Source organism: Thamnophis sirtalis, unplaced genomic scaffold, assembly GCF_051295495.1.
Source record: "Thamnophis sirtalis isolate CommonGarterSnake01/CBP01778 unplaced genomic scaffold, rThaSir2_p1.2 scaffold_10, whole genome shotgun sequence".
In the NCBI taxonomy this organism is placed as follows: Eukaryota; Metazoa; Chordata; class Lepidosauria; order Squamata; family Natricidae; genus Thamnophis; species Thamnophis sirtalis.
The window spans coordinates 70,932,081-70,958,628 of NW_028261390.1; the positions used below are offsets into that span (position 1 = coordinate 70,932,081).

The following is a 26,548-nucleotide window of genomic DNA, read 5'->3' on the forward strand; positions in this document are numbered from 1 at the left end:
AGGCTGAATCAACCTTGAGCCAGTCAGAATTGAACTGCTGGCAGTGGGCAGAGTTAGCCTGCAATACTTTATTTTAACCACAGGCAGGCAGGTAGGCAGGGTGGGAGGGAGGGAGGGAGGGAGGGAGGAGGAAGGAAGGAAGGAAGGAAGGAAGGAAGGAAGGAAGGAAGGAAGGAAGGAAGGAAGGAAGAATGGAGGGAAGGTTAATAGCAGTAGCACTTAGATACCGCTTCACAGTGCTTTACAGCCCTCTGTAAGCAGTTTACAGAGTCAGCGTCTTTTCCCCAACAATCTGGGTCCTCATTTTACCCGCCTCGGAAGGCTGGAGGGCTGAGTCCACCTTTGAGCCTGGTGAGATTCAAACTGCCAAATTTCAGGCAGCCAGCAGCCAGCAAGAGGTAGACTGCAGCCTAACCACTGCGCCACCACGGCTCTTAGCGTTTATGGGCACAATAGAGAAATGGAGAGTGCTTTGTACGGGACCCCGGTGTTTGTTTGCATCTGAGGTGTCCGAAATCTACGGGCGACCCCCACCTCTCCCAGGATCAGGGGAACGATGCCAAAGGATACTGAAGCTCCGGTCGGTAATGGCTAAGTGCCAAAGGTTAATCCTGAGATCGTCCGCAGACATGTAAGTCTCACAATCGCTGTTGACCGAAATGGAATTCACGTGGTAGGTGTGGCCATTGGCGAAAACTTTCCTGGGGCTGACTTCAACCATCAAGTCCGTGGGCTTCAGCACAGGCACCTGTAGAAAGAAACACAACAGGTTTTGTCTTCGAGGGGCTTTGGAAGGGAGCGTACCGTACAGGTAGCCCTTAACTTAACAACAGTTCGCTTAGGGAGCAATGTTCCCTCTAAGCTGCGCGGCTGCACGGCCAAGCACGTGACAAGAAAATGTCACGCAGCTGTTTCCAACTGCCGCACGGCAGTTTCCATCCTGGCCCTTCGCTGCGGAATCGAAGTAAGTTCCGAGAGGTTGCAAAACCCGAACAACAAAAGTGGTTGAGGAGGACGAGTACTGCAAAATCCCCATTCCTTCCTGAGGAGCTGGGACTTGAGAGGCAGAGAATAGATGGGGGCGTGGCCAGCCAGAGGTGGTATTTGCCGGTTCTCCGAACTACTCAAAATTTCCGTTACCGGTTTTCCGCAACCTGTCAGAACCTGCTGAATTTCACCCCTGGTGGGATCCCCTTTTGCGACCTGGCAAGGAAAGTCGTAAAACGGGACAAAACTCAGATTGTCCAGACATTTCCCCCCTGTAAATAAATACCCGGGCAAAGCTGGATTATCGGCCAGTTTTAAATAAAAGAATTACAATTTAAACAAGGGGGAATAAAACCCCAAAAATTCCAAGCACCCACCTGTAGTGAAGTCACCATGGATAATTCCTTCAGCTTTCCTTCCTCGTCTTTTAAGTTATATCCCTCGGGTTTCTTATCTCGCTCGGTGATCTTCCACAATTTAATAGTTTTATCTTCAAACGAACCAAAAAACCATCGTAGTTACGAAAAAGCACAAAGTGTCACAACTTTGGGTTTTTTTTAACACAATACAGGTATTTCTCGACTTACAAGAAATTCATTTATGGACCGAAGTTACAAGGGCACTGAAGAAAGTTGAAATGCCAACTCAATTTTATGACCATGTTTCACACCTCCGACCGATGCAGCCTTCCCATGGTCACGCGGTCAAAATTTGGACGCTTGGCAACTGACTCACATTTATGACCATTGCCCCGTCCCAGGGTTACATCCTCACCTTTTGCACAGGCTAAAGCCAGATTCACTTAACCACTGGGTTACTTACATAACAGTGGCAGCGATTCGCTTAACGTCAGTGCCAAGAATGGTCGTAAAACAGGGCAAAGCTCAGTTAACTGTTTCAGTTAAGCAGTGGAAATTTTGGGCTCAATTTCAATTGTAAGCCGAGGATTCGCTGTACTTAGGAAATTTATTTTCTGTCTTGTGTGGTTTTTTTTCATTTATTGCCTGTTTTAAATAGGGTTGTTTTTTTTAAATGAAACATTAGAAGGATGTTTCTAGCACAGATGTTCATTAGTCCTGACTAGAAATAAACCTGTGGGAAATGCATGGGAATACCTGGTGGATTTTGGAGGGTTTTTCTTTCTTTCTTTCTTTCTTTCTTTCTTTCTTTCTTTCTTTCTTTCTTTCTTTTTTTTTGCATTTTCAAAACACTTCTTTTTTTTTTTTTTATCCCCAAGTACGTCTATCCTGCTATGTAAAAGAATTTTGGAAGTCACAGTCATTGTACAGATCTTCTAAAAAAATTCCTTTGATTGGGAGGTTTCACTGCAGGGACATGACAGCCGGATGAAGTTGAGGCGAAGGAAAATTTCTTTTTGGAGTCTTTTGTCTCCTTGACAACTTTCCAAGAACTCAAATGGTCATTTGAAGAATCAAAAAGGAGGGAGGGGGAGGGAGGAGGGCTCTTCTGACCTAGACTTCTCGAGAGCCTGAAGCAAACTCCTGGTCCCGACAAAAAAAAACACCCCTTTTTATTAATTGACTGTGAATTCTGCTCACTCACATCCAGCAAAGTCTTTCAAGGGAGGATTTATGGTCACAGACCTTATCTGGCTTGGAGAGCTGCCAGGCCGAGATCTGCAGAACTTGGCAAGGAGTCTCAGAGAGTCATGAATCAATTAAGCAAACTAATTGTCTCCTGCAAACTCCACTCCCCTTTCGCTCCTCTTTTGTTTCTTCTGGGAGGGGCCATTCATTGTCCACCTGCAGGCCACTTGGAGGTTTGTCTGCCTCCTCAGGGTCACCTGAGCGGTGCAAATGAGCGTGGAGTCCACAACACAAGTCCTTTCAGCAGCTCCAAGAAGGCCCCACGCCCATTTGCACTACTCAGGTAACCCTGAGGACACAGACAAACCTCCAAGTGGCCTCAACGGCCCTCTAAAAAGGATGCAAATGACCAGCTGCCTGCAAGTATTATCAATCCTTCCATTCCCCACCATCCAGCCAGAGCTGAAGAAGCTTCTTGGAATGAGAAGTAAAACGTCTTTAAAGAAGACACAAATAAATCTCCAAGTGGCCTCAAGGACCCTCTAAAAAGGATGCGAATGACCAGCTGTCTGCAAGGACTATAAATCCTTCCTGAACAAATCCTGAAGAAGCTCCTTGGATGAGAAGTGAAACTTCTTCAAAGAAAGTAAGTCCAGTTTCCTCTTGAAAAAAACAACAACACACTTTTGAGTTGACCCCAGAAAACATAATGCAAGAACTTTCTCTTTAGGAAGCCACAGCTGTTTCCTTCTTATATTTTTGGGAAAGTGTTGGGAGTTTGGGTGAAAGAGATGACCTCTTGAAGTCATGGAAACGGGGAAAAATCTTCACCAAGAATGCAAGGACAATATTTGAGGATTTGGCATCTTGGATGCTATATCCTGCTTGGGGGGCAGAGGGTTGCATCCCTGTAGCTCACCTGTGGAGGATTTTCTCCCCCATGTGGCATGTCGTGTGGGTCAGCAAAGATCAGGGGAATTCAAGATGGCGTAAACCTGAAATCTACCTGGCGGGCTCTGATCAAGGTTAACTACGTTGTTATTTTTTTTTACCGTTTGTTGACAGAAGAGCATGGGCCGCGTTCTGCTGCGGCAGCCATTTTATCTTGTTTATCTTTTCCTCTATTTCCAAACTCTTCAAATAATCAAATTCAGGTTCATGGCTCTGGAAGGTGCTGTAAACATTGTACTCGCCTTGGCAGTAAGGCGCACTTTTGCTCTGCAAACAAGAAAATATGACAATCAGGGTATATCTCTGCCTTTCTGCCGGACTGACTGCAGAGACAGGAAACCAGCATTTCGGGCCAAGAAGGAACCAGCATTTCAGGCTCTACATGGGGCTGCCCTTAAAGAGTGTTCGAAGACTTCAGTTAGTCCAGAACGCAGCCGCGCGAGCGATTGTGGGTGCACCCAGGTACACCCACGTCACACCTATCCTCCGCGAGCTGCACTGGCTACCCATTGGTCTCCGAATCCGCTTCAAGGTGCTGGTCGCTACCTATAAAGCCCTACATGGCATCGGACCTGGGTACCTGAGAGACCGCCTCCTGCCGATTACCTCCCTCAGACCGATAAGATCGCACAGACTAGGCCTCCTCCGGATCCCATCTGCCAGCCAATGTTGGCTGGCGACTCCCCGGGGGAGAGCCTTCTCTGTTGCAGCTCCAGCCCTCTGGAATGACCTCCCCGTGGAGATCCGGACCCTTACTACCCTCCCGGCCTTCCGCAAAGCCACCAAGTCCTGGCTGCTCCAGCAGGCCGGGGGGCTTGTGAAATATCCAGCCCCACGGAAATTGTGAATGTTGCGTCTTTTTTAAAGTGTTGTCTTTGTCTATTTATCCCCCTTTCCCTTGTCTATTGTGAGCCGCCCGGAGTCCTCCGGGAGTGGGCGGCATACAAGACAAATAAAATGAAATGAAAATGAAATGAAAGATCTTATAAAGATAATGTATATAAAATGTTTTCTAGATGGCATTTGGCCACCTGTTAAAATGTGCCTAGCAAATGTTGGAAATGTAATAATAAAAAAAACGGGCACGTTCTATCATATGTGGTGGCCTTGTGCGAATAAAAATGGGCAAAAATACACAGATGGCTAGAAAAGATGTAGATTTTAAACCTGAACTGTTTTTATTAGGGATGATGTCAGAAAAATTGGATAAGAAAAGTACATATTTAGTATTGCTTTCCTTAATAGCAGCGAGGATTACCTTCGCACAATATTGGAAAAATGAAGAAACGCTGCAAGGTGAAGAGATAATTAAGGCGATATTATTAGACTGTGCAGAAATGGAGAGTGTGGCATTGAAAACCAAACCGAAAGAAGACACAGAATATTATCAAACGTGGAACTTATTTTACAATCAGGAGAGACAGTTTCTGTAAGCAGGGCAATAAAGATGAGGCTAGAAACAACACCAGAATGTTTCCTTCCTGCCTTCCTTACAGGATTAGCCCTGTAAAGTGGGGAAAAAACCAAAAGGAGATTTCTTCCAACAACCAGTTCTCCGAACTGCCTGGAAAGTTACCAACCGGTTCTCCCGAATAGGTGCGAACCGGCTGAATCCCACCACTGATGTGGGCCCCGCACTTACCAGGCATCCAAAATGGGAGGGGCATGGTGGGCGGGGCCAGCCAGTCCTTGCAACTAGTGGTTTGGCGAACCAGATGTAAAATTAGCATCCGATTCCCCTGAACCGGTCCGAACCGCCTGAATCCCACCTCTGGGGCCGGTCTGCGAACACAAGGGCAACTTTCAGGGTTTAGTTTAGTTTAGTTTTATTTATAGGCTGCCCAATCCCGGAGGACCTCGGGCGGCTAGGGTTGGTCCTTACTCCTTCCCCTTGCATCTTCTGGCAGAAGTGAGGTGCCTAGAAAGTGTGGCCGAGCAGCAGACTTTCCCACCAGGGTTGGTTTATCGGCGCAGCGGCTTCCAGAAAAATACTTTCGGAATTTAGATAATATCCAGAAGCAAACGGCTCAAGTGAGGGACGCAAGGAAAAATACGCAACCAGGATCAGGAATACCAAAACAGCGAATTGCGACTTAGGGAAAAGGAAACCTCCTCACAGGGGAGGGGGAATTAAAATGCACTCAAATTAGGCAGCGTAACTGTTCTAACGCAATCCATGCATATATTTCTAGGTCCGTAGGTGTATTAAAAACAAAAGTCTCGCTTCCGTGATGATAGAAGACATGATACATTCTGGAGGGGGGGCGGGAGGGGGGGAGATGAGAGGCAGCCTGCCAAGGAAGAATATTAGGCGGGGAGGGGGAGATATTCATCTGTTCAGGCCGCGTCTGAGAAATGGGGCAGCGAATGGGGAGGGGGGGAAGGTGGAGGCTGACAGATGGTATCACTATTTATGACTTTGTGTGGAAGGAATTGTCCGAGCCGACACGCACGTCTGAGACTTTGCATTGAATACCTTGCTAGCGTGAATGTTTCCCCCGGTGAACGCACACTGAGCACTGCAATGCAGCTTTTCGGCTCTCTTTTACACCGCCGAACACATAACTTCCGGTTGGCATGAGCACAGAAACCGAGTTCACCTCACCTGCAGGACTCTCCCACGCGGCCCTGCCCCCCCCCAGCCCATCCTGCGCCTTCCTCTACCTCTCCTCTAAAGCGCCGTTGTCCTGCTGATAAACACACCCGAGGACAGCTGGCCATGGAGGTTTTGATTCCGGAAATGAATTCCCCTTATGTATTCTCATAGCGGGCCGTCGATATTTCATTTCATTTATTGAATTTCTATGCCGCCCAATCCCGGAGGACTCCGGGCGGCTTACAGAAATGAAAAAAAGAATTAAAAAGAATTATTGAAAACAATGAGACACAACAAAGTTAAAAAGGAACACAACGGACACCCAATCAGACGGGGCTGGACCTCCATCGAGGGGTCAACAGCCCCAAGCCTGCCGGAAAAGCCAGGTTTTAATGGCTTTGCGAAAGGCCATGAGAGTGGGGAGGGCCCGGATCTCCGGGGGCAGCTCATTCCATAGGGCCGGAGCGGCAACAGAGAAGGCCCTACTCCTAGGCGTCGCCAGCCGGCATTGTCCCGCTGAAGGTACCCGGAGAAGGCCCATCCTGTGCGATCTTATTGGTCTGAGGGAAGTATGTGGCAGAAGACGGTCCCGTAGGTACCCAGGTCCTAGGCCATGTAGGGCTTTAAAGGTGATAACCAGCACCTTGAATCATGCTCGGAGACCAATGGGCAGCCAGTGCAGCTCGCGGAGGATAGGCGTGATATGGATGTACCTTGGCACACCCAGTATCGCTCGCGCGGCTGCATTCTGGACTAATTGCAGTCTCCATAGGGATATAGGGACTTGCCGATAGAGTTTTAAGGTGGGGTGTGTGTGGCAAAATCTGTCCATTTGTACTTCTGCAACTGTCTGGTTTCGCACAGCCAGCAAACAGGACAGGGAACATATTTTGATGGATAGTTGGGACTAGGGGTCGGATTCAGCCGGTTCGGACTGGGCTAATTTTACATCTGGTTCACCGAACCGGTAGTTGGAAGGACTTGAGCAGGGGGTTTAAATGGCGTTAAAGCATTTAGGGTACCTGGAATTTGGGCACAGAAAGGAGAGCTACTCGTAGTTCCAACACTTCAAGAAACGGAGTTTCTCTGACAATAACCGGAGACGTTTAAAAGGTTGGGGGAAAAGACATACCTCGGGCTCCCTCTGGAATATAACAACTCGGCCACCTTTGTCCCCTGTGGCTAATAATTCCCCCGTCTGGTTGAATTCAATAGTTGAAATAATATCCGCTACGAGGGAAAAAAGAAAAACGAGAGCAAATTACATTGATGCAATCGGAAATATTCTGCACATTTGATAAGAACAGTTGCGTCCCACCACTGGGAGCAGATGAAGCTTATCTTGAAGGTACGTTGGAGTCCCCAGATGTCTCACCTGGATACCTCCAATACCTTTTTGGGGGACAGTTCAGAGAGTAGCTTGGCTACCACAAGAATTCTGTCCCAACACAGCGATGTAGGGTTGCATCCAGTGGTGAAATTCAAATTTTTTTACTACCAGTTCTGTGGGTGTAGCTTGGTGGGCGTGGCTTGGTGGGTGTGGCTTGGCGGGTGTGGCTTGGTGGGTGTGGCAGGTGAAGGATACTGCACAATCTCCATTCCCTCCCCACTCTGGGTCCAGCCAGAGGTGGGATTTGTCGGTTCTCCGAACTATTCAAAATTTCCGCTATCAGTTCTCCGAATTACTCAAAATTTCCGCTATCAGTTCTCCGAACTATTCAACATTTCCGCTATCGGTTCTCCGAACTATTCAAAATTTCCGCTATCGGTTCTCTGAACTACTCAAAATTTCCGCTATCAGTTCTCCGAACTACTCAAATTTCCGCTATCGGTTCTCTGAACTACTCAAAATTTCCGCTATCGGTTCTCTGAACTACTCAAAATTTCCGCTACCGGTTCTCCGAACTACTCAAAATTTCTCCTATTGGTTCTCTGAACTACTCAAAATTTCCACTATTGGTTCTCTGAACCACTCAAAATTTCCGCTATCGGTTCTCCGAACTACTCAAAATTTCCACTACCCGTTCTCCGAACTACTCAAAATTTCCACTACCCATTCTCCGAACTACTCAAAAATTCCACTACCCGTTCTCCGAACTACTCAAAATTTCCACTACCCGTTCTCCAAACTACTTAAAATTTCCGCTACCGGTTCTTCAGAACCTATCAGAACCTGCTGGATTTCACCCCTGGTCGCATCCCTTGTGAATACGCCTTTTCCCAGAATGTTTGGGTAGAGAAGTCTCGTGCTTTCTCCAGCAGAAATTTCACAATCTTGCAATGAATTCAACAATAAAAAAATAAATTAAAAAGAGCTATACAGGCAGCCGTTGGCCTCAACGGAGCCCAAAAGTTCTGTTCTTATGTGAGACACGAGTTAAGTGAATTTTACAACCACTCTTGCCCCGATTGTTAAGCGAATCACTGGCGTTGCTAAGTTGGTAACAAGGTCGTTAAGTGAATCGGGCTGCCCCCTTGACTTTGCTTTGTCAGAAGGTCACAAAAGGGGATCGCGTGACCCCGGGACACTGCAACCGTCATAAATGTGAGACAATTGTCAAGCATCTGAATATAAATCACATGACCGCCGGAATGCCACTACGGTCGTAGGTGTGAAAAACCTACGTCATAATTCCCTTTTGTTTTTAGTCCCGGCGTAACATTGAACGGTCACTGAGTAAGCTGTCGTAAGTCGAGGACTACCTGTGCTTAAGCAGCATAGTCATTGTTAAAGCAGGAAAACAAGTCAACGCAGCGACCAAAGCCATCAGATTAAAATCCCACTGTTCGCCATAGAAAATATGGTCCAATTGCGATTAAAAAATCAGATTTTAGGAAACTTTAAAGAGATTTCTCCAAAGTGGGTGCTCAATAAGGAATTTGGATTATATCAATTGGCTTTTTTTTCCCCAGTTTGATTTGAAAATACCCCCGTTTCCCCCCTAAAATAAGGCTTATCTCGAAAATAAGCCCTAGCAAGTTTTTTTTAAAAAACATAGGCACATAATATTTCAATTTCAATTTAATAAAATTTGTATGCCGCCCACTCCCTTGGGACTCTGGGGGAGCTTACAGACAAGATAAGCATTAAAAAAATTAAAGGTAAAAATACAGTTGTTAAAATTACAATTATAGCAGTAGACTTATATACCGCTTCATAGGCCTTTCAGCCCTCTCTAAGCAGTTTACAGAGAGTCAGCATATTGCCCCCAACAATCTGGGTCCTCATTTTACCCACCTCAGAAGGATGGAAGGCTGAGTCAACCCTGAGCCGGTGAGATTTGAACCGCTGAACTGCTGATCTAGCAGTAGCCTGCAGTGCTGCATTTAACCACTGCGCCACCTCGGCTCCTGATTACCATCCATTCTGTCTAAGTGAGGTTGGATATTGATCAACAGCCCCAGGCCTGCCGGAACAGCCACGTCTTGGTGGCTTTACGGAAGGCCGGGAGAGTGGGAAGGGTCCGGATCTCCACGGGTAGATCGTTCCACAGGGCCGGCGCAGCAACAGAGAAGGCCCTCCCCCGGGGAGCCGCCAGCCGGCATTGTCCGGTCGACAGCACCCAGAGAAGGCCCAACCTGTGAGATCTTGAATATAAGCTCTACCCTCAAAATAAGCCCTACTTAAGTCCCTGTGCAGCTGCCCGCCCTCCCTTTCTCTCCAGTTGCTCGTGGTGCCGCCGGCATGAGGTAAGGCGAGAGGAGGTGCTGAAACTGCCCCCCGCGCCCTGCAAGGGCTTACCCTCACAGCCCCCACGGCCAGGCCATCCGCGCGCCCAACAACTGCCTCGTGGCCGTGGCAATGGCGTGTGGCTCGGCCTCCTACTCCATTGTGGGCAGGTGGCCACGTGGTATCCTGCTGGACAAGGCTTCCAGAGGAGAAGGGGTGGGTTGCTGCACGCATTCCTACCAGTTCGCTCGGCCGCACATGCGCAGCAGACCCATAGGTCTGTGCATGCCCAAGACATTAAAAAAATAAAATTAAAAAACCATGCCTCGCCGACCGGGGAAACTGGTTCCGAGGCATGGCGGCTGTTTGCTGTTTGCTGCAAGGAGGGAAATTGCCTGGAGGAAGAGGCAGAGGCAAATTTTTTTCCCCCTCTTGTTTTCCTCCCTAAAAGCTAAGTGTATCTTATACTTCGGAGTATCTTTTACTCCGAAAAATATACTCCGGCAAGTATATTCATGTAATAGCAATAGCAATAGCAGTTAGACTTATATACCGCTTCATAGGGCTTTCAGCCCTCTCTAAGTGGTTTACAGAGTCAGCATATCGCCCCCAACAACAATCCGGGTCCTCATTTTACCCACCTCGGAAGGATGGAAGGCTGAGTCAACCTTGAGCCAGTGAGATTTGAACCGCCGAACTGCAGAACTAGCAGTCAGCTGAAGTGGCCTGCAGTACTGCACCCTAACCACTGCGCCACCTCAGTGTATTATATTCACATGTAATAAAAGTATCCCACCATCCCTGGCTTCTGTCCATTCAGACGTGCGTATCCCAAAGGTGTTTTTTTTAGGAGGCAACTGGACTTCGGCTCATCTTGTGAAATCTGCAACTCTCCTCCTGGCTACTCGCAATGCCACAGAGTCTATAAATCACCCTCAAGTGGCATATGAACCACAGAGCCGGAAGGGACCTGGGAGGTCTTCTAGTCCAACCCTTTGCTCCACGGGATAAAATCTTATCCCGTTCCAGACAAACAGTTGTCTAATTTTTTTCCCTTAAAAACCTCCAGAGATGGAGCACCCAGAACATCTGGAGGGAAGCTGTTCTAGTGATTAATTATTCTCAATGTTAAGAAATTCCTCCTTAGTTCTAAGTTGCTTCTCTCCTTGATTAGTTTCCACCCATTGCTTCTTGTTCTACCCTCAGGTGCCTTGGAGTATAACTTGACTCCCTCTTCTTTGTGGCAACCCCTGAGATATCGGAACACTGCTATCATGTCTCCCCTTGTCCTTCTCTTCATTCAACTAGACACACCCAGTTCCTGCAACCGTTCTTCATATGTTTTAGCCTCCAGTCCCCTAATCCTCTTTGTTGCTCTTCTCTGCACTCTTTCGAGAGTCTCAACATCATTTTTACATCGTGGCAACCAAAACTGGATGCAGTATATTCCAAGTGTGGCCATACCAAGGCCTTATAAAGTGGTATTAACACTCCACGTGGTTTTGATTCTATCCCATAACTTCTGGAGGCAAGTTGATCCACTGGTCGATTGTATCAAATTCCTCCTTAGTTCTAAGTTGCTTCTCTCCTTGATTAGTTTCCACCCATTGCTTCTTGTTCTACCCTCAGGTGCTTTGGAGAATAGATTGACTCCCTCTTCCCCTGAGATATGGGAAGATGCTATCAAGTCACACACACCCCTCCCAGTCCTTCAATTCGTTAGAGCAGAAATACCCAATTCCAGCAACCGTTCTTGATATTTTTTAGCCTCCAGTCCCCTAATCGTCTTCCCTGCGGCCCCTCCGCCCAGCGGTTGGGCTCCTTCCCACTCACCTCCAGAAGTGACCTCTTCAGCAGGGGGTGGAGACTCATTGGCATGGCAGTGGAAGGAAGCTTGCATGGCTGCCACCGTCCATGCTATGCCACTCCTGTGGAGAAAGAGAGGACCTCAATTTCCAGGGCTCCAAATCAGGACCGTTCATGGTCCAGGAACATCAAATGGCGCGACACCCCTCCAACCTAGGAAATAGCAAATCTCCTTTCTGGTATAAAGGAACAGGAAAAGCTACATTGCGTGACCCGTCAAAACCGCGGTAGACAAAAGCGTGCTCGACGAAAGCGCGTACCCGGCGTCACCAGCAGCGCGACGAAAAAAATTAAAAATAAATTAAATTGAAATTAAAATAAAATTAAAGCAAGCCGATTCACATAAAGGTAAGGGTTAGGTTTAGGTTTAGGGTTAGGGTTAGGGTTACGTTAAGCGTTAGGGGTAGGTTTAGCGTTAGGTTAAGGGTTAGGGTTAGGTTTAGCGTTAGGTTAAGGGTTAGGTTTAGGGTTAGGTTAAGGGTTAGGTTTAGGGTTAGGTTTAGGGTTAGGTTAAGGGTTAGGTTTAGGGTTAGGTTTAGGGTTAGGGTTAGGTTTAGGGTTAGGTTAAGGGTTAGGTTTAGGTTTAGGTTTAGGTTTAGGTTTAGGGTTAGGGTTAGGGTTAGGGTTAGGGTTAGGGTTAGGTTTAGGGTTAGGTTTAGGGTTAGGTTTAGGGTTAGGTTTAGGGTTAGGTTTAGGGTTAGGTTAAGGGTTAGGATTAGGGTTAGGTTTAGGGTTAGGTTTAGGGTTAGGTTAAGGGTTAGGTTAAGGGTTAGGTTTAGGGTTAGGTTTAGGGTTAGGTTAAGGGTTAGGTTTAGGGTTAGGTTTAGGGTTAGGTTAAGGGTTAGGTTTAGGGTTAGGTTTAGGGTTGGGTTAAGGGTTAGGTTAAGGGTTAGGTTTAGGGTTAGGTTTAGGGTTAGGTTAAGGGTTAGGTTTAGGGTTAGGTTTAGGGTTAGGTTTGGGGGGGTTAGGGTAAGGTTTTCGCTTTAATTTTAAATTTACCGCTCATAGCGCAATGTTTTCGTCGTGCTGTGAGGACGCCACGTACGCGCTTTCGTCGAGCGCGCTTTTGTCTACCGCGGTTTTGTGGTGGAACCCTACGTTGCCTACATGGCTCCAGGTACTAAGAGCATACAGTATGTATGCATGCATGCATTTATGTGTATATGTATTTATTTACTTACTTACATATTTATTTGTTTATTTGCTTCTCCCCCTCCCCTGTCTCAACTTTTCCAAGCCTTTGGTTGAATGCGTCTTTCTCTGCATATCTTTCTTTGGCAAATGTCTGGAATGAATTATAGCTATGATGGCAAACCTATGGCATGGGTGCCAGAGATGGCACACGGAGCCCCATCTGTGTGGGCATTCGCACCTTTGCCAGCTACTCTTCTGGTTTCTGGAGTGCATCAAAAACAGGCCGTAAATGGCCTGAAAATGACCCCCAAAAACCAGCCGGAAAATGGCCCAGAAAACGGACCGAAAATAGCTTTAAAACGGCTCAAAAACAGCCTGGAAAACGGCCTGAAAAATGACCAAAAATGCGTATATGCACCAGAGTTGAGTTCTTACCGGTTTGGATCGGTTTGGCCGAACCGGTAGTGTTTTGGCAGCCTGGGCTGCTGGAACTGGCAGCGACCCAGGCCTGCCACGCCCTCCCACCGAACTGGTTCTCCTACGGGGCTGCCATCTTGATTTTCAGTTATGCGCGTGCGCAGAACAATATTCATAGCACAAATCTATTTTTTTTCCTTTTTTAAAAACATTTTGCACATGCACAGATCTATTATTGTGCAAATGCGTACAGGTCTGGCACGCAAAATGTTTGCATGTCCCCCCCCCCCCACCAGCAGTAATGCCGGGAGCATCCCACCCCTGGTGTACACACTGGCCAGAGGGTCTTTGGGTTTCCGGAGCTCCGGCATGCTCATGTGCACGCACATCAGAGGTGGGATTCAACAGGTTCTGACCAGTTCTGGAGAAACGGTAGCAGAAATTTTGAGTAGTTCGGAGAACCGGTAAATACCACCTCTGGCTGGCCACGCCCCCATCTATTCTCTGCCTCCCGAGTCCCAGCTGGTCCGGAGGAAATGGGGATTTTGCAGTATCCTTCCCCTGCCACGCCCACCAAGCCACGCCACGCCACACCCACCAAGCCACGCCACGCCCACCAAGCCACGCCCACAGAACCGGTAGTAAACAGTTTTGAATCCCACCACTGACGCCATCACTGGATTATAGCAAAACAAGAACTACTAATTACGCCTTGCTATTAAAGGTGCTTTTTAGATTTTCCAGGCCAAATAAAAAAGAAGGAGAAAGAAAAGAGTGGGGAATAAACTCCACTCTGATGAGCCTCCAAAAACCACAGAAAATGTGGGATCTAAAGGTACTCAAGAAATGCATTAGGCTAAGTGAAGGATGAGTCACTTTCATTAAGGAGCTAGTCTGAACCATTAATGATGTGAGAAGATATTGAAGATAATAGACCTGGTCTCAGCCCTGAACATGGATGCCACCTTAACAAAGCATCAAGCATTAATGTAATCCATCAGAATAGAGCTGGAAGGGACCTTGGAGGTCTTCTAGTCCAACCCCCTGCTCAAGCAGGAGACCGTAAATCATTTCAATCACTCAATCACTCAATCAATCAATCAATGAGAATAGAGCTGGAAGGGACCTTGGAGGTCTCCTAGACCAACCCCCTCAATTAATCAATCAGAGTAGAGCTAGAAGGGACCTTGGAGGTCTTCTAGTCCAGCCCCCTGCTCAAGCAGGAGACTCTAAACAATGTCAATCAATCAATCAATTAATCAATCAGAATAGAGCTGGAAGGGACCTTGGAGGTCTTCTAGTCCAGCCCCCTGCTCAAGCAGGAGACTCTAAACCATGTCAATCAATCAATCAATTAATCAATCAGAATAGAGCTGGAAGGGACTTTGGAGGTCTTCTAGTCCAGCCCCCTGCTCAAGCAGGAGACCCTAAACAATGCCAATCAATCAATCAATTAATCAATCAGAATAGAGCTGGAAGGGACCTTGGAGGTCTTCTAGTCCAACCCCTTGCTCAAGCAGGAGACTGTAAACCATTTCAATCATTCAATCACTCAATCAGTCAGAATAGAGCTGGAAGGGACCTTGGAGGTCTTCTAGTCCAGCCCCCTGCTCAAGCAGGAGACTGTAAACCATTTCAATCAATCAATCAATCAAACAAACAATCAGAATAGAGCTGGAAGGGACCTTGGAGGTCTTTCAATCCAGCCCCCTACTCAAGCAAGAGACCCTAAGCAATTTCAATCAATCAGTCAATCGATCCATGAATCAGAATAGAGCTGGAAGGGACTTGGGAGGTCTTCTAGTCCAACCCCCTGCTTGCTGAAGCAGGAAACCTTTTTTACCATTCCAGACAAATGACTGTCCAGTCTCTTCTTAAAAACCTCCAGTGATGGGGGCACCCACAGCAGAATAACAGGGTTGGAAGGGACCTTGGAGGTCTTCTAGTCCAACCCTCTGCTCAAGCAGGAGACCCTAGACCATTTTAGATAATCTCTCTTCTTAAAAGCCTCCAGGGATGGAGCAGCCACAACCTCTGAAGGCAACTTCCGTTCCACTGGTTAACTGTCCTCACTGTTAGGAAGTTTCTCCTCAACTCCATATTGCTTCTTTCCTTGATTAGTTTCCATCCATTGCTCCTTGTCTTGCCTTCCGGTGCTTTGGAAAATAACTTGACCCCCCTCTTCAAGGCTAAATCAGTTACACTTAGTGGGATTAATGGAACAAAAGTCACCTCTCCAAGAAGAATTTGAGTTGAGTTTGAGTTTTAATAAATTTATATGCCGCCCGATCTCGAAGGACTCTGGGCGGCTTACATAAAAACAATAAAAGGAATACTAAAAGTTTAAAAAGTAGAATTTCATCCCTCGTAAGAAAAAAAGAACAATAACCTAAGGGTTTAATCAAAATTGGCTGCCAATTTAATACACTGGATCTCTCCTGGAACTGGGTTGAACAATTGAGGATTATATTCATGCTGTCCCCAGGAATTAATGAGAAACTTCCTTCCTAATTAACCCCCAATTTCTGAACTTCTAAATTTACAATCTAATTAAGAAACAGGAAAGCTTCCTGCAGAGCTAATAAGAGCTAATGCAGAAGGGTGATTTCTGCAGAATCAACTCTTATGAAGTTACTTATATGTTGAACATCCTCATGAAAAAACTGTTTTGAGTGGCCAAAACAGAACAGGCCTTGTCCAAGAAACGAAGTGGACTTTAGCTATTCATCATGTCTTAAAAGTAAAGGTTCCCGTGCTAGTTGTTCCCGACTCTAGGGGGCGGTGCTCATCTCCGTTTCAAAGCCGAAGAGCCAGCGCTGTCCGAAGATGTCTCCGTGGTCATGTGGCTGGCATGACTCAACGCCAAAGGCGCACGGAACGCTGTTCCCTTCCCACCAAAGGTGGCACCTATTTTTCTACTTGCATTTTTACGTGCTTTCAAACTGCTAGGTTGGCAGAAGCTGTGACAAGTCACGGGAGCTCCCTCCATTACGCAGCACTAGGGATTCGAACTGCCCAACTGCCGACCTTTCTGATCGACAAGCTGAGTGTGTTAGCCACTGAACCACCACATCCCTGTATAAAAGGAATCAGGTATAAATAAGATTAGATTATTTCCCATATGGCAAGGAAGTCAATCACACAGTTTATTTATAGTATTTTAGGTTTACAGGATGCTTTGGGGTTTTTGTTGTTGTTGTTGTGTTGCATTGTATGAGATAGAGGTCTAGAACCAGTTGCAAAAATTCAGTCTTTACCATATCAAAGACTTCCTTGTCGTTGAACGGGAGATCTCGTTTTACAAAAAAAGAATATGGTGTATGCCCATTCTGTTGAGATGGGCAGAAATCATCAGAGGCAAGCTGTCCTGCAAATAATCTGGCCTTAACACCTTTTTATGCCTTTCTAGGCAATAACCAGCACCTTAAACTACATCTGGAATCTACTGGAAGTCCTAGCTGCTATTGTGTAGTGGGCTTCAGTAGACAAGAACCAGACTAGCATAGCTGCAGCAGCATTTATTGACTCGAAAATGGAACTGAGGAACTGCAGGCAAATGCCAGTGATTTATGTTCTAGGCCCACAGGGCCTTAACCAATCATAGAACTAGAAACAGCTTGCCCAAATATAAATGTTTTACATTTCCCTCCAAAACTGTTGGGGTCATCTAAAGGTTAGTTTCACTTTAGCACAATTAAGAGTTAGGATCATCTAAAGGTTAGTTTCACTTTAGCACAGTTAACAGTTAGGGTCATCTAAAGGTTAGTTTCACTTTAGCAGAGTTAAAAGTTAGGTTAATCTAAAGGTTAGTTTCACTTTAGCACAGTTAACAGTTGGGGTCATCTAAAGGTTAGTTTCACTTTAGCACAATTAAGAGTTAGGATCATCTAAAGGTTAGTTTCACTTTAGCACAATTAAGAGTTAGGATCATCTAAAGGTTAGTTTCACTTTAGCACAGTTAACAGTTAGGGTCATCTAAAGGTTAGTTTCACTTTAGCAGAGTTAAAAGTTAGGTTAATCTAAAGGTTAGTTTCACTTTAGCACAGTTAACAGTTAGGGTCATCTAAAGGTTTGTTTCACTTTAGCACAGTTAAGAGTTAGGGTCATCTAAAGGTTTGTTTCACTTTAGCACAATTAAGAGAGGGTCATCTAAAGGTTAGTTTCACTTTAGCACAGTTAACAGTTAGGGTCATCTAAAGGTTAGTTTCACTTTAGCACAGTTAACACAACTATATACATTCTATTTATACTAGGATAGCCAGAGGTGAGGATATATAATTGAACATCATCAGAGTACTGAGGATAATTTATCCCCTGACACTGGTGGACTTCCCTCAGCAGTTTTGCGTAGGTGTTAAGCAGAAACCAAGTGGAGGTTTTCCAGAAGAGATTGGATAACCCATTTGTCTGAAATACTATATAGGGCTGTGATGGTGAACTTATGGGCACATGCGCCATCGCCAGCTGCTCTGGTTTCCAGCACACATGAAAAATGGCCTGAAGACAGCCTGAAATTGTCTTGAAAGCAGCCTGAAAACAGCCCAGAAAGCAGCCCCAAAGCAGCCCCAAAATGGCTTGAAAACAACTCAAGAATGGTCTGAAAACGATCCAGAAAGTGGTCCAAAAACAGCCCAGAAAAAGGCCCGAAAACAGCCTGAAAATGGTCCAGAAAATGGTCTGAAAATAGCCCTGAAAACAGGCTGGAAATTGGCCTGAAAACAGCCCAGAAAATGGCCTGAAAACGGCCTGAAAACGACCCAGAAAAAGCCCCCCAAAACAGCCTGAAAACAGCCCAGAAAATGACCCAAAACAGCCCAGAAAAAGGCCCAAAAAACAGTCTGAAAATGGTCCAGAAAACGGCCTGAAAACAGCCCTGGAAACAGCCTGAAAACAGCCCAGAAAATGCCCCCCCAAACGGCCTGAAAACAGCCCAGAAAATGCCCCCCAAACGGCCTGAAAACAGCCCAGAAAATGCCCCCAAAACGGCCTGAAAACAGCCCAGAAAACGGCCCGAAAACGGCCTGAAAACAGCCCAGAAAATGCCCCCAAAACGGCCTGAAAACAGCCCAGAAAATGGCCCGAAAACGGCCTGAAAACAGCCCAGAAAATGGTCCGAAAACGGCTTGAAAACAGCCCAAAAACTACATGAAAACAACCCAAGAATGGCCTGAAAATAGCCCAGAAAATGACCTGAAAATGGCCAGGAAAAGGCCTGCAGCACACGCATGTGTCCTTACTTCCTGCGACACTCGGCGACGCTCCGGCTGCACGGAGGAGCGTCGTGCAGGCGCCGTACACTGTGCATGCATGCGCAAATCTCCTGTTTCCTTCAAATACAGGTAAGGAACGAGGGCTGGCGGGTGGGCCCTCCGGAGCACCATACCTCAACGATACCCAGTGTTCTCGGCAGGTACAGGTACACCCATACCAGGGTGTACTGCCTGCAATCCACCACGGCGCCTCACCATTAGGAGGCTGTAAGTTTGATCCTCGGCAGAGACTCTCTCTCTGGGCACAATGAAAATATATCTGCCGAACAAAACTCCGCATTGGCAACAGGGAAGAGCATCCGGCCATTAAAACACCGTGGTAGTTCCAGAGTGTTTTAATGGCCGGACTTTACCCCATGAAAGATTATGAATCCCACCACTGCTTTGCATCCTCTTGCAGCCATCCTGAACCCACTTCCGGCTGGAAAACACAATCTCACACCTGATCTGATTTTTATTTTAGTTTTTTTTACCCCGCGACAACGGCAGAACTAACCGCAAAAAAAAACCCAGTTGGACGTTTGCAAGAGATTTGATGAAAGTTAGCTTCCTAACCCGTGGCCATTTTTTTCCCGAGCTTCCGCCTGCCTTTTCAAACCATCCTCCTCTCTCTCTCTTTCCTTCTTTTACTTTTTGCTGTTGTGGTGCTGCTGGTGGTTGCGATGAATTGCGGTTTGTGTAGGAGAGAAACTGCTGACTACAGTGGCGCGGCCCAGTCCCACCCACCCACACTCCCCCCGTGGGGGGTGTGTGTGCAAAATATCCTACCCTGATGGAAACACAGCCGTGGTTTTAAATCCTGCAACCTATGTATTTTTTTTCTTCGTGCATTTACGATGGCCCACAGAAGTATTAACAAGAAGCCCATAAATTCCATTTAGAGTTACGAAAGCTTTCCCCGTTCCGGAGAGAAAGAAAACAATATTATAGTGAGAGTGAGTGAGTGAGAGAGAAAGAGAGAGGGAGGGAAGGAGGGAGGGAGGGAGAGAGAAAGGGAGGGGGAGAGAGAGAGAGAGAGAGAGAGAGAGAGGGAGCGCAAAAATGGTACGGATGGAGAAACGGGGAAGGAAGCTCTCGGAGTAAAAACGAACCGTTAGAAAACAAGATGCACATTACGCCTTGTGCCATAAATCCCAGCGCCTGTTCCGGGGTTTTTTTTAGGTTTTTTTTTAGCGCAGTAAACCTGAAACCGACAAGGTTGATCGCGGGGGAAAACAAAATTAGGCAGTGTACCAGAAGCCGGGGTGGAGATACCATTGAGGAGCCTGATCACGATGGGCTGCTACTGAGAAGGTTCCAGAAGGCGTCTTGAGCCAGAGGCCCAGAAAACTCTCTCGAATCTAGAGCATTCCCCACCCCCCTGCCCTCCCAGGGGAAACTCAGAGGTGGAGGGGGGGGGGCTTTTGCTGAGACTTTCCAAAGCTTTACAAATGGTATTCTACTACGTGCTTGTTGGTTCATCCGTCAAAGTCACTGCAAACAGCAGGCCGGGTGTTAAAAAAAAACGCCTTTTCTTAAAACCCATTTTCAATGCGGTAGGATTTTTTTTGGGGGGGGGGAGGGAGGCTCCCTCTCCTACCCGTTTCCTGCCAGTCTGGGCGACCATGTGCCAGTTGACTTGGGGTTGGGCAGAGCGAGTACGAGAGGGCAGGATTGCGGCAACCTCCGTGCCTCTTTTGTCAGGAGACAAATAGTAAGGGATGGGCATGCTTTACAAACTCAATTGCCTTATGGGAGGCTCAAGGGATGCTTGTTTTGGCGTGAGTCATCATGGCAGCAAAATCCTAAAGGAATATCTATCTATCTATCTATCTATCTATCTATCTATCTATCTATCTATCTATCTATCTAATCCTATCTAATCCTATCTATCTATCTATCTATCTATCTATCTATCTATCTATCTATCTATCATCTATCTATCTATCTATCTATCTATCTATCTATCTAATCTGTCTCTCATCTCTCTCTCTCATCTCTCATTTCTCATCTATTTATCAATCTCTCTCTTCTATATACAGTATCTATCTATCTATCTATCTATCTATCTATCTATCTATCTATCTATCTATCATCTATCATCTATCTATCTATCTTCCATCATCTATATTTATCTATCATCTATCATCTATCATCTATCTTCTATCTTCTATCTTCTATCTATCTATCTATCTATCTATCTATCTATCTATCTATCTATCTATCTATCTATCTATATCATCTATCTATCTAATCCTATCTATCTATCTATCTATCTATCTATCTATCTATCTATCTATCTAATCTGTCTCTCATCTCTCTCTCATCTATTTATCAATCCCTCTCTTCTATATACAGTATCTATCTATCATCTATCCTATATCTATCTATCTATCTATCTATCTATCTATCTATCTATCTATCTATCTATCTATCTATCTATCTATCTATCTATCTATCTATCTATCTCTGGGCCCATCAGTTTGCTTAGAGGCGAAAAGGGAAGAGCTTGCCTTGGGAACCAACTGTTCTCTCCCTCATTCCGGGCTCGCCGGACCACTGCAGATGGAGCCTGGATCCTGGCTAGCCCCCCAACCCATCCCTTTGCCTTCCAGCTGCCTCTCCAATGGGAGGCGCACATCAGCTGTCCCGTCCGCGATGCGCTCCCCCCTCCCCACGATAAACGACCCGCTTTTTAAAAATAGCTATCCTGCAGACTCTTCGTCCTAAAGCGAAAATGCGCCAGGAGAGAGAGAGAGAGAGAGAGAGAGAGAGAGAGAGAGAGAGAGAGAGAGAGAGCATCCAAACGGTCCCCCTCGAAGAGCTCTGACAGGAGCCCAAATGAAGAAGCAGAAAGGATACCCTGTCCAAACTTTTGGTTCAGGCTTTCTCCTCCTTCGGGATGAAGGAGGAAAATGTCGGGATGGGAGGGCAGCTTGGCTCTTATTTCAAGAGAAAGCAGCACCCCCAGAAATCTCCAGGTGTGCCGGAGGGGAGGGGGGCGATAGACCTCCTGGAGCCCCAAGGAGGAGGCCATGCTAGGCTTGGTGGTGCTGCATATAACGTTGGCAAGGGAGGGCAGAGAGAGAGAGGGACAAGCTGGCAAACCCCCCCCCACCACACACACACACACACACACACACACACACACACACACACACACACACACACACACCCTTCTTCCCAGGCTGCCTCTCTCCCTCCTGCCCATCGGATAAGATGCTTGCCTTAAAACCTGGCCTTACCTGGGCAACCTCCTCCCTAGGGATCCAAGCGGAGGAGGGCGAGATGCAGGTGGCCTTTACCCAGGGGAGCCCGCAGGGACCCCCCCCCCATCCTGCAGGCTGTGCTTTCCATATCCCCCCCCACCCCACCCATCCAGCAGGAGATGGCCGTGCCCAATTTCCCCCTCCTCCCTCGGCTTTTCCGCAGCATCCTCCGCCAAATGCGCCCTGGCAAAAGAGGAGCGCGGGGGGGATGGAGGGGATGGAGGGAGAGGGTCGCGGAGACGACGTTTTTTTTTTACCTTCAGTCACATAGTTGTGATCCCGAAGGAAGCCCTGGTTGATCTTCGGAGGGGGCTCCGTCTCCTCGCCCATTGACCGCGGCGCCGGATTACTCAGCACCAGCCGCAGCGGACGGGCTGACCCGGCAGAGGGAGAGCGGAGGGGGGGCGGCTGCCATCGCTCAGCTCCAACGGGCAGCCCTGCCCTTGGAGGAGGAAGAGGAGGAAGAAGAGGAGGAGGGGGAGGGGGAGGAGGAGGAGGAGGAGGACGGGCCCCGCTTCATGGAGCCGGCGGATGGGGGGTGCCGCTTTCCCGCAAGTGGAGGATGCAGCTGCGCCAGCGGTACCCAGAGATGCTCCAGCCTTAGCAACGGCGCCCGCAGCTCCGGAGAGCATCCTATTCCCCCCCCCTCCGCTGGAGCGGGGGAGGCGTCAGGCGGACCCCCGCAAGAGGCCGGGGGAGGCGGGGGGTCGACGGCCAACCCCTGCCCCCACCCCCGCGCCTTTTCGTGGCAGCAGGCGCCTCCCCCTGCCAGCCAACCAGCCCAGGTGGGCATGGAAAGCGAAGGGTCCTTTGGGATGTGGGGAGAGGGAGTGAGAGAGAGAGGGTGGGTGGGTGGGTGGGAAGAGGGATCGGGAGGGGTCGCTGGCCGGCTTCCCCCTCCTGCCCTTGAAGAGGATCGGCCTCCTTCCCGGCTGGCATGGGCGAAGTGGGTGAGCAGGGCAAAGGGGTTTATCTCTCCCACCTTGGGAACTTGAAAAAAAGACTTCAACTCCCAGAATTCCCCCAAGCCAGCCCAGTCCCAAAGGTGCTTCACCTCCCCCCACCCCCGGGGTTTTCTTGCCCCTGAAAAAGGCACCTTTGCGACTGAGAAGCGCCAGAGAGAGCCTTAATCCCATCACCCTGGAGCTGAAGGGGGGACATCTTTGTTATGTAGAATAGACTGACTCAGGCCTTTTAACGGCCCATTGACGAAGTTGGGGGCTATTAAGAGCGAGCCTGATTCCTGCTGATCAGGGCATGACTGAGAAGCGCCAGAGAGAGCCTTAATCCCATCACCCTGGAGCTGAAGGGGGGAGATCTTTGTTATGTAGAATAGACTGACTCAGGCCTTTTAACGGTCCATTGACGAAGTTGGGGGCTATTAAGAGTGAGCCTGATTCCTGCTGATCAGGGCATGACTGAGAAGCGCCAGAGAGAGCCTTAATCCCACCACCCTGGAGCTGAAGGGGGGAGATCTTTGTTATGTAGAATGGACTGACTCGGGCCTTTTAACGGCCCACTGACGAAGTTGGGGGCTATTAAGAGTGAGCCTGATTCCTGCTGATCAGGGCAAAGGGATTTGACTAAAATCAAGGCGCCTTGGGAACTTCTCAAGACTTGTGGACTTCAACTCCCAGAATTCCCCCAAGCCAGCTCAGGCCCAAAGGTGCTTCACCTCCCCCTCCCAGAGATTTTCTTGCCCACTGAAAAAGGCACCTTCGCGACACCATGACTGAGAAGCGCCAGAGAGAGCCTTAATCCCATCACCCTGGAGCTGAATGGGGGAGATCTTTGTTATGTAGAATAGACTGACCCAGGCCTTTTAATGGCCCATTGACAAAGGTGGGGGCTATTAAGAGTGAGCCTACTTCCTGCCTAAAAACATGTTTCTCCGTTTCTGAGCCAGGGAAATATAATATTCTGCCTTTTCAATATTTTCCAGAATATTTCATTTTTGTTAGGAGAGTTAGCTGGGTGCTAACTTCCTAAGGTTGGACACCCCCTGCCCTTAATAATTCAGTCCTATGCCTCCTGGGAATCACATCATGAAAAAGGCAGGGCTGGATGAATCAAAAGTTGTGTAGGGAGTTAAAACCCACCCCTCTCCTAGAAAAAAATGAAATATCCTGGGAAATATTGAAAAGGCATAATATTATATTTCCCTGGATCAGAAATGGAGAAACATGTTTTAGGCAGGAAGCAGACTCACTCTTTGTCAATGGAGCATTAAAAGGCCTGAGCCAGTCTACTCTACATAACAAAGATCTCCCCCTTCAGCTCCAGGGTGATGGGATTAAGGCATGATGGCATTAGTCCTTTACCAATCTCACCACAGGGCACCTGGGAAGAAGCAAGGCTCAACCAAACTTGGACTCACAGCCTACAGAATTGCCCCTTCATGGCCCCATGGGAGTCTGACAATCAAAATACAAGATCAAGATCAAAGGCCATAAAATCTGGGACTTTCAGCATCTCGCTCTCTTTTTCTTCTTCACCCAACATCTGGAAGCCTGTGATCCCCCTTTTCTGTTCAGGAGCTCAAGCCATGTGATCCTGTCCACCATTAAACCATCTTTCCAAGCAGCCTCCATGTTTCCAGTGTCTTTTCCCCCCACTTGGAGCTGAACCCAGAAGGACATTTCTCCCAACAGTTGGAATTAAGATTGCCGGGAGAAATATCAACAACCTCAGATCTGCAGATGAGTCCTCTCTAATGGCAGAAAGTGAAGAGGAACTAAAGAGACTCTGGATGCGGGTGAAGGAGGAGAGTGCAGAAGTTGGCTTGAAACTCAAGATTAAGACAACTAAGATCATGGCATCCGGCCCTCTCAATTCCTGGCAAATAGATGGGGAAGAAATGGAGGTAGGGACAGATTTTATTTTCCTGGGCTCCAAGATCACCGCAGATGGGGACTGCAGCCAAGAAATCAAAAGAGGCTTGCTCCTGGGGAGGAAAGTGATGGCAAATCTAGACAGCATCCTAAAAAGCAGAGACATCCCCCTGCCAACAAAAGTGTGTCTATTGAAGGCTGTGGTTTTCCCAGTTGCCATGGATGGCTGTGAAGGTTGGACCATGAGGAAGGCTGAGTGCCAAAGAATGGAGGCCTTTGAACTCTGGTGCTGGAGAAGACTCCTGCATTGAGTCCCTTGGACTGCAAGGCCATCCAACCGGTCAGTCCTAGAGGAGATCCACCCTGACTGCTCTTTAGAAGGCCAGATCCTGAAGAGGAAACTCAAGGACTTTGGCCACCTAAGGAGAAGGAAGCAAGCCAAAGAATGGAGGCCTTTGAACTCTGGGGCTAGAGAAGACTCCTGCATTGAATCCCTTGGACTGCAAGGCCATCCAACCGGTCAGTCCTAGAGGAGATCAACCCTGGCTGCTCTTTAGAAGGCCAGATCCTGAAGAGGGAACTCAAAGACTTTGGCCATCTGATGAGAAGGAGGAAGGACTCCCTGGAGAAGAGCCTCATGCTGGGAACGATGGAAGGCAAAAGAAGAAGAAGGGGACGATGGAGAAGGATTGTTCAGTCTGCTCTTAAAAATGGAGTACCCCCAATCCCTGAGGGCAAGCTCTTGCACAGTCCCCACTGTCAGGAAATGTCTCCTTAGTTATGGTTGCTTCTTCCCTTGATTAGTTTACCTCCATTGCTTCTTGTCCTGCCTTCGGGTACTTTAGCGAATGGAACCATAGAATAATAGAGTTGGAAGGGGGCCTCGGAGGTCTTCTAGTCCAGCCCCCTGCTTGAGCAGGAGAGCCTATACCAATGATGGAGAACCGGTGGCACGCGGAGCTCTTTCAGCTGGCGCCGACCAGCTGATTTTCGACTGTTTTTCGTCCCCCGGAAACACGTAAACCGGAAGTTCGGGATATACCTGCTTATACTTAAATGTTTATATATTATATTCATACTTACGCTTGTCTTCTCATACATGCTTGACCAACCAAATAAAATAAAAAATAGAAATAGAAAACCCTGCATATGCGCACACTGGGAACAGGCTCCAGCTGTTCTTCTGCCTCACTGATCTCCAACTCCGAAGGCAGCTGATAACTGGCATACGGCTCTGGCCCCCTCTCTGCCTCCGACACAGAGCCACCACCAGAGCCTTCCCCAGACTCCAGGACTGGCCCATCTTCCTCCCCAACCTCCTCACTGTCCGAATCTGTTGCCAGTGCTGCAAGGCCGCTGGTGGGCCATGGCACACTCCCCTCCAATTTCCTTTTCCTGCACTGTAAATCCGTCCTGAAACCGAGCAGAAAAGCAAAGTCTTTTCAAGTTATCACATATCCCAGCAGAAAATTTCCCTGTAGCTTTGGAACATTTTTTTTAATAATTATTTTTTTAAAGTATAGTTTTTCATTTGTTGGCTTGAATTGGGTTCCTTTATCTACTTTTAAGCAGTTCGACTTATATACCGCTTCATAGGGCTTTCGGCCCTCTCTAAGCGGTTTACAGAGTCAGCATATCGCCCCCAACAACAATCCGGGTCCTCATTTCACCCACCTCGGAAGGCTGGAAGGCTGAGTCAACCTTGAGCCGGTGAGATTTGAACAGCCGAACTGCAGACAGCTGAAGTAGCCTGCAGTGCTGCATTTAACCACTGCGCCACCTCGGCTCTGTTAAAGGGCCGTTTGGGGACAAGATCACATTTTAAGTCGTATTCAGGCAGGAATATTGACAGCGAAAGTTTCAGCACCACTGTTGAAACTTCGCACTAATTGCTGCAAGGATATTATATATGCTTATTATTGAAAAAAAAATTGCTTGTTTTCTTTATGGGAGAAGAGTTAACCAATTTATGTGATTATCTGGATTTTTGTAAGCCGCCCACCTGTGAGATGGGAGGTTATATAAATTTAA

General features: G+C 47.5%; 1 protein-coding gene across 2 annotated transcripts in view; it reads right to left on the bottom strand.

Moving 5' to 3' along the window:
• PPP2R2C (protein phosphatase 2 regulatory subunit Bgamma) overlaps positions 1-22,384 on the bottom strand; it is a 28,491-nt gene extending 6,107 nt beyond the window's left edge. Inside the window, exons 1-6 of one of the 2 annotated variants that reach the window (XM_087724861.1) lie at positions 21,944-22,014; positions 11,585-11,679; positions 7,214-7,311; positions 3,587-3,752; positions 1,365-1,477; positions 571-748 (exon numbers count right to left, since the gene is read on the bottom strand). In XM_087724861.1, coding sequence (XP_087580987.1) covers positions 571-748; positions 1,365-1,477; positions 3,587-3,752; positions 7,214-7,311; positions 11,585-11,651 — 622 coding nt within the window. In that variant the 5' untranslated portion in view covers positions 11,652-11,679; positions 21,944-22,014. Of the gene's footprint in view, positions 1-570; positions 749-1,364; positions 1,478-3,586; positions 3,753-7,213; positions 7,312-11,584; positions 11,680-21,943 lie in introns of both variants that reach the window. The other variant, XM_087724860.1, reaches the window with a different exon arrangement.
• Between the last annotated feature and the right edge of the window lie 4,164 nt (positions 22,385-26,548).